We start from the raw sequence: 8,519 nt of genomic DNA, 5'->3' as shown, positions 1-8,519 counted from the left end.
TATTAATTGCCCCCATTTCCTATATAAGCTGATTGGCAAGTTCCTTGCTTGTTACCTTTTCTTTTTCCTGGAACATACGAAACACATGTATTCATTTTGGAAAAGTGAGAAAAAACAGATAAGCAAGAAAAAAATAAAGAAATTAAAAAGTACCAGTAACTATACAACATAGATAAAGCACATTCTGGTTTTCACTCATTCATATATATATATGTGTGTGTGTGTGTGTATTTCATATATATTATATATTTTATATATAGTGTGCATACGTACACATCTAAATGAAATAGTCTATCTATAGACTGCTTTTAAATTGCTTTGTTAACATTACAGTATGCAATAAACATCTTTCCACGACAGTTGATGAAAGTCCTCTTCTGACAGAAAAACTTACAGACTAGGTCAAAATGCAATCTCCAATCAGAAAATTGCAGAAGAATGCCAAAAGGTCCACATTAATGGTACACCAGGAAAAATGTGAATTTAGAAAGCAGGGATTTTATGATTATTAACCTCCAGATTCAAGGCATAAGGCAAAACTCATCATGATGATCATGGTGAGGGGGGTCCCCTATAAGAATGCACAGACTGTACCTCAACTGAAGTTCCCTAATTTTCCTCCTTAGCTCTCTCGTCTCCTCCATGAACCTTTCCATATCATCTCCATCTCCATCAATCATATCAATGTTATCGACAAGCCTATTGGGCACATCTTCTCCAAAATCCTGGGCAGGTGGAGCCCAAACCCCTCTAACATTTCCTTCTGGCTCTTGGTCTTCACCACCTCCTAAAGAGGGAGCTTCATTCTGCACTGGGGCCTTCTCCACAACTTTGTTTTCCTTGGGGACATTTTCCATGTTGAGTTTTTTTCCTGTTTTTTTTTTTTTTTTTTTTCTTCCTAGAAGATAAAAAACAAGAAGAGGGAATGGATGCTTGATAGGATTCAGAGTTCTGTTTGGCAAAGGTTTTCCCACCTGAGAAACTGTGAACCCTGTAGGGGAAGCCCCAGACCCAGCTCTGCTGCAAGGCCCACCATTTTCCCTGAAAATCCCTTCCCCAGGCCACTCCTACCACCAAAATGCAGGACGAGTTGGGGGAGGGGGACAATCATAGAGAGACCAGACTTCACCTCCCTGGGATCCTAATAAGCTCTCCAGGAGCGCCCCAGACCTCGCCCCTCTACTCCCTTCTTCCCTCATCAGACACAGGGCTGTCATTTTATGAAGACTCTCCTAACTTTCTCCTGCACTCAACTCTGGCAGGAAGGGCTGTGAGTCACCCAGATTCTGCTCTGATCCTTGATACCCCTACACCAGAGGGCCCCAGGCAACCTCCTGCCTTCAGGGATCAGAGGCAATCTTTCTCTCTTAGCCTTGAAAACGCACTTAAAGACCTGCAGACAAATGCGACAATTACCAGGACTGATCTTTTAATCAAAGGACCAGTAATGAGAGTTGATTTAGGGTTCTCCTAGTATTAGTACCTTCTGTTTCTCCTCCATCCTGTCTCACGACTTCTTTTCCTACCCTGTGACAGGCTATCCCACCTTCCAGAAATAGGCATCAAAGATGATTATTTCCAAAACGTTTTAACCTCTTCTTTAGGCTCCCATCTCTACTGTTTCCTCCTACTGTCATCTAGTTACCATTTCTGGACTGCAGACAACTTGCCTGGCGGGGGAGTTAGAGGAGCTTGCTGAATGGATACGTAGTTTATTCACAAAGAATTTCAATCTAGGTATCCATCAGGCCTTCTCTCCACCCGATCCCCACTCCCATGCCCACCATTTTATGCATCAAGACGGACGATGAGTGAAGAGGTATGTGGGCATTGCAAACTAGGACCTGCTGCGGTCTCTGCGCTTTGTCATTCTCACTCCAGGATCTACAAGTAGCGCCCAAGCTTAAACCGACCCACCTGCTGGGACCAAAACAGTTTCTCGCTCCTCGCCTCTGTCCCGCAGTCAGAAGCTCACCCGCTCAACTGCCGCAATAGGGACCTGCTTTCCAGACCTGATCTCTGTCCCCCTCCTCTGCAGCAATTCCTCTCCTCGGCCCCCGCAGCCTATCATTTCCAGCTCTAAATGGGTAGAAGGTGAAGAAAAGATATCTAGAAGGCAGGCCTAAAACCTTGGTAGGGTCCGCCCTCCCCACACCTTGGTCACCGGCTGCACCTCCCTCCCGCGGCCCAGCAGGAAGCAGGCTATTTCCTTTCAGTCTCCTCCACCGGCCGGACTCCATCAGACATTGCCCAATGGCCGGCCTCCTAGGAGATCTCAAATGGTACCCATTCTCAATCCGGCCCCCTCGGGAGATCCTCTCCCCAGTCGCTCCATTTCTCACACTAAACGGGTGTGTATCTGGAAAGGGGTAGATAATCCAGTCCTAGACCCGCTCTGGTCTTTGCCTTCTGCAGCTCTCACACCGTTCAGCGCCCACCAACCTGTCAGGGCGCAGGGGTCAGCTTCTACCACTTTCCTCCTTTCCAGGGCAGCTGGCTCGCTTGCCTTCAGGGCAACAACTAGCCGTCGCACGGCCAGCGATGACTACCAAACTGCAACTAGGAGAAACTAATCCACGCATTGGCTCTGGGTCTCCTAAGGCCCACGTCACTGTGAGCTCAGATTTCCAAATACCATTCACACCCGCAGTACGGCAGAAGGGTGGGGGCGGGACTGTAGGTGGGGCCACCTTTCTCTTCATTCCTGCTTTCTCCACCACTACCGCAGGCTACTACCCAACCCTCCATTTTTTTTTATGTAGCGATCCCCAAGACCAAACGGGTCATAATACTTTGTATTTGACTTGCTCTGGTTTCTGCTGGAGGTTTTAAAGAATCGCTTCTTCCTCTTCTATACCCCTAAACGCACACTTCTCTCCCCTTCACGTCCAGCAAGTAAAGCCCTAACAGTATTGTAAGTCTTGGTCCCAGATTGGACCCTGGAGTAGGGGTGGGGAGCGAGAAGCTAGGAAGTCTGGAAAATAGGCAGGAAGTGGTATTCAAAATTTTTTTCACTTAAACTACTTTCCTTTTTGTTTGTTTATTTGTTTGTTATTTTGTTTTTCATCAGCATGCATTCATTTTGTTGTTGTTTTCATAACTAGACAATACAATTATTTTCAGGAGTTCAAGATCAGCCTGGCCAAGATGGTGAAACCCCGACTCTTCTAAAAATACAAAAATTAGCTGGGCGTGGTGGCAGGCGCCTGTAATCCCAGCTACTCGGGAGGCTGAGGCAGGAGAATTGCTTGAACCTGGGTGGCAGAAGTTGCAGTGAGCGGAGATAGCGCCATTGCACTCCAAGCCTGGGCGATAGAGTGAGACTCCGTCAGAAAAAGAAAGAAGAAAGACGGAAGGAAGGAAGGAAGGAAGGAAGGAAGGAAGGAAGGAAGGAAGGAAGGAAAAAGGGTGAGTTTTCTTGTGAAGGAGCTCCATCTTCATGTCTTCCATGAAGTGATGCATTGAGTCTAATAGAGCCTCGCTGGTGGATTTTCATGTTTTGAGAACCTGTGACAAACTGATGATCTCCTCTAAATTGTATTAGTGTAACCACAATTTACAATAGCACCTGGCCCCGACGATTCAGGGCAATAATTTGGGGAAGCTACCCTGACAGATGAAAATGTATTGTGATAGACACATAGAGGGGAACAACACTGGGGCCTACAGGAGGATGGAGGGTGGGAGTAGGGAGAGGATCAGTTTACCTATATAATAAAGCTGCACATGTATTCCTGAACTTAAAATAAAAGTTTAAAAAGTATTGTGAAATTGCAATGTTAAGATAATAGTGTACCAGAATAAATTTAGAACAAATGAACCAGAAAAGAAATTCGATTATCAAACCCAAATATGGAAAAATGCTAGTAAATGCATTGAAATACTTTGAATCAGTGGGGAAAGGTTAGATTGAAGAAATTGTGCTGGGATAATTGACTATTTTGAAAAACAATGAAGTTCCTTATCATTCTCATACACTTAAAAATAGACACTAAATGTTTGCATAAAAAGACATTAAACCATTAAAAATAGAACTTAGCATGTTATTTTTTATATAATCTTAGGATGGAAAAGTTATTTTAAAATATAGCACCAGATACTGACAAGACCAAAAGGCAATTGGCTCAAATCTGCTGGGGACCCTCCGAGTCTCAGAAATGACTTAGAGTGCTCCTCAGAATTATCCTAACTAATGATGAGAAGTAGGGATATTTTTCTACAGACTTGGCCCTTTATTGGTGGATGTCACCCAGAGGATGTTAAAATCTATGGCACTTTTAGGTTGTCCTACACCTGGGCTGAGCAGGTTCCCAAGGTACCAGAAAAAGCCCTCAGCAAAATTAGAAAACACAGGTAAGGTAGAAGGATAATATCAGTTTTATTCCCACTCCAGGAAATATACTATTCACATTTTACTCTAAATCTGTCCAGATATCTCCCTTCAAAAGCAAAGATAATACACACATATTCATTTTCTTCTTATTATTATGATTATTACACTTTAAGTTCTGGGATACATGTGTGGAACATGCAGGTTTGTTACATAGGTATACATGTGCCATGGAGTGGTTTGCTGCACCCATCAACTCATCATCCACATTAAGTATTTCTCCTAATGCTATCCCTTCCCTTGCTGCCCACCCCCAGACAGGCCCCAGTGTGTGAGGGGCCCTCCCTGTGCCCATATGTTCTCATTGTTCAACTCCCACTTATGAGTGAGAACATGTGGTGTTTGGTTTTCTGTTCCTATGTTAGTTTGAGAATGATGGTTTCCAGCTTCATCCATGTCCCTGCAAAGGACATGAACTCATTCTTTTATATGGCTGCATAGTTTTCTATGGTGTATATGTGCCACATTTTCTTTATCCAGTCTATCATTGATGGTCATTTGTGTTGGTCCCAAGTCTTTGCTATTGTACATACACATTCATTTTCACATTTATAGATGTTTGGGTTGTTTGTAGTGATCATTATCATAGATGATGTTGATTGAACTTCTGTGTACATAAAATTTTCATACTAATATCAGATTTTGAAGTTTCTAGAACTGTCGTTTCTATATATGTGTGGATATTTTTCATTGTCATAGAAGTCACTCCTGAAAAATGTCCAAATTTGGCATCTATAATGTATGAGCATTCCTGCTTTCTCATGTCTGCCAATGCTTAGTATTGCCTGATGTATTAATCATTTTCACAGTACTGATAAAGACATATCTGAAACTGGTCAATTTACAAAAGAAAGAGATTTATTGGACTTACAGTTTCATGGCACTGGGGAGGCCTTGCAATCATGGTGGAAGGTGAAAGGCAAGGAGAAGTAAGTCACGTCTTACATGGATGGTGGCAAGCAAAGAGAGAGCTTGTGCAGAGAACTCTCGTTTTTAAAACCGTCAGATCTCGTGAGTCTCATCCCCTATCATGAGAACAGCGCAGACCCACCCCGTAATTCAATCACCTCCCACTGGGTTCCACGTGGGAACTGTGGGAGTTACAATTCAAGATGAGATTTGGGTGGGACACAGCCAAACTATATCACCTGTTGTTTTTTTTTTTTTAACTATTATTGTATTTTATTTTTTCTTTTGTTTTATTTTTTATTTAAATACACTTCTCAAGGTCACCAGGTAATGTTTTCTAAACTTGACAGATCATAAGAGGCACTTGGGGTTAAGATTTTTAGGCTCCTTCTCTAAAGATCCTAGTTTAATAGTTTGGAGTCAGGCGTGAAAATCTGCATTTAAGAAGCTCCTTTGACATAATTTTTATATCAGATAGAGTTGGGAAACCCTGTTACAGGCAAAAACCAAAATGAAACAAAGGAAAAAAGTCTCCCATCATTATATAAGTGATTTTTTAAAAAAATTATCATGAAATAATTTCAAACTTATAAAATGCTTTTGAGAAAAACCCCACATGCTCTTCACTGCATTTCCCAGTTCTCAGAGTTTTGCTACATTTGCTTTCTCATTCTCCTTTCATATAGAAGAACACATTATTATTTTTTCTGAACCATTTAAAAATCAATTGAAGACTAAATGATCATTTAAAAATATTTAGTGCAATTGATTCCATATTATTATATCATTAATATAAACTGAAAAAACTAAAGGAATCACAAATGGTGGAGCAGCCATATAACAGAAATTTTTAACTCAGTTAAAAATTTATAAGATAATATGGCAGCCATGAAAATGCACCACTTCGATCTCCTGCTGTGGGGAGTATTGTTGACTGATGTTTCTAGTTGCTGACCCTCTGAATCCACCAGCACATTCATGCCGAGGTCATGAATCCCATGGGTCGATCCTTGCCAATAACTGGCACTATTCAGTTGCATTTCTGTAAGTTACAGGGCTTCTCTAATTGAAGTCTTTGGCTCCATATCTCCCCTTCAGCCTAGCTGAAACCTTAGGATTATGTGACAGTCTAGGGCTCTTCCTGTCAAATCTTCCTCCTTTCCCTGCGCTCCTTCACCAATGTCAGATCTTCATTACCATCTGAACACTCTTTCCACCTTCTCCCACTCCTTCTCCTTTATCCTTCACAGGTGTCGTTCCCAATTAACCTCTTGCTCATCTATTCCCATTTGAGTTGTTACTTCTAAGAGGACAAGAGCTAACATAAGTGGTGACAGGAGCTGTCCAAGAAAAATTATGATACAGTGGAGTTTGGGATCCGACTCACTTGCTACCCACTGGGCAAATAAAACAACATCTTGAGTGGTATGCGAGCACAGAGAGTTCCTGGCACAAGATGGTGATCAAATAGCTAAAAATTTCACCAGTCCTGACCTGGAAACATATCCTGTAGATGGAGAACACCCTTGCTAGCATTCAGGCATTTGAAAAATAAGAGAGAAATGATGCCTGTCAGGCAGCCAAGTAAGCTAGCTAATAGTTGGGTAATTTTCATTGCTACTCTGAAGAGATATAATGAAAAACTGAGGGTCAGGCTGGTGCAGTGGCTCATGTCTGTAATCCCAGCACTGCGGGAGGCTCAGGCGGGCAGATCACGAGGTCAGGAGTTGAAGACCAACCTGGCTAACATAGTGAAAACCTGTGTCTACTAAAAATAAAAATAAATAAATAAATAAATAATAAGCCGGCTGTGGTGGCAGGCACCAGTAGTCCCAGCTACTTGGGAGGCTGAGGCAGGAGAATCACTTGAACCTGGGAGGCGGAGATTGCAGTGATCCAAGATTGCACAACTGCACTTCAGCCTGGACAACACAGTGAGACTTTGTCTCAAACAAAAAGAAAACCAAAAAACTGAGGCTCATCACCAAGCAACTAAAGCTAAGTATTAAAATCTAAGAGACTTTCTGGTAACTTATAAAGAGGTTCGTACTTCCTGCAGTGGAAGAGCAGAAACAGTTGAACAGCAGACTTGGGACAGTTGCAGAGCTTCAGAGATATTTAAATACTGAGTCAAGACAGGTATGTTATATTCATGTTATGACCTAGATTGAAAAAATCTGGGATCTGGACAAACATGAGATGGTGTATTAGTCCATTTGCATTACTATAAAGGAATACCTGAGACTCCTTAATTTATAAAGAAAAGAGGCTTATTTTGGCTCACAATTCTGCAGTTTGTACAGGAAACATGGTGCTGGCATCTGCTTCTGGCAAGGGCCTCAGGAAGCTTACATGCATAGTGGAAGGCAAAGGGGGAGCAGGCATATCACATGATGAGAGTAGGAGAAAGAGAAGGAGGAGGAAGTTCCAGGCTCTTTTAAAAAACTAAATCTTGCATTAAGTAATAGACTGAAAACTCACACATTGCTGGAAGAATGGTAGAAAGTCATTCATGAGCGATCCATCCCCATTATTCAAACATCTCCCAAACTCTAATATTGGGATCACATTTCAACATGAGATTTGGAGGGGAGAAAACATCCAAACCATATCGTTCCACCCCTGGCCCCCCAAATACCATGTCCTTTTCACATTGCAAAATACAATCACTCCTTTCCAATAATCCCCAAATGTCTCAGCTCATTCTAGCATTAACTCAAAGTCCAAAGTCCAAACTCTCATCTGAAACTTGAGGCAAGTTCCTTTAGCCTATGAGCCTGTGAAATCAATAGAAGTTATTTATTCCCAAGCTACAATGGTGGTACAGGTATTGAGTAGACATTCCCACTCCCAAAGGGAGAAATTGGCCAAAAGAAAGGAGTAACAGGTCCCATGTAAGTCTGAAACCCAGCAGGGGACATTTAACCTCAGATTTCCAAAAATAATCCTTGACTCCATGTCCCACATCCTGGGCACACTGGTGCAAGGGGTGGGCTCTCAAGGGCTTGTGCAACCCTTCTCCTGGCTTTGCAGGGTGTAGCCTCCATGGTTGTTCTTATGGTTTGAAGTTGAGTGCCTATAGCTTTTCTAGGCTCAAGGTGCATGCTGCCAGTGGCTCTATCATTCTCAGGTATGGAAGGTGGAAGCCCCCTTCCTAAAGCTCCTGTAGCCAATTCCTAGGTGGAGACTCTGTGTGGGAGCTCCAATCCCACATTTCCCC

General features: G+C 42.5%; 1 protein-coding gene across 1 annotated transcript; it reads right to left on the bottom strand.

Moving 5' to 3' along the window:
• Positions 1-298: 298 nt before the first annotated feature.
• BEX5 (brain expressed X-linked 5) lies at positions 299-892 on the bottom strand. Its single transcript, XM_009197961.2, has one exon. It carries the CDS (start codon positions 855-857, stop codon positions 522-524), a length of 336 nt encoding a protein of 111 aa, XP_009196225.1. The 5' UTR covers positions 858-892; the 3' UTR covers positions 299-521.
• Positions 893-8,519: the final 7,627 nt, after the last annotated feature.

Source organism: Papio anubis, chromosome X (genome assembly GCF_008728515.1).
Source record: "Papio anubis isolate 15944 chromosome X, Panubis1.0, whole genome shotgun sequence".
Taxonomy (NCBI): Eukaryota; Metazoa; Chordata; class Mammalia; order Primates; family Cercopithecidae; genus Papio; species Papio anubis.
The sequence above is the reverse complement of the archived record's forward strand: the minus strand, read 5'-3'. Positions and strand labels throughout refer to the sequence as shown.

Coding starts and splice junctions, on each gene's coding strand:
- BEX5 (XM_009197961.2), bottom strand. CDS start 857: ATGGAAAATGTCCCCAAGGAAAACAAAGTTGTGGAGAAGGCCCCAGTG.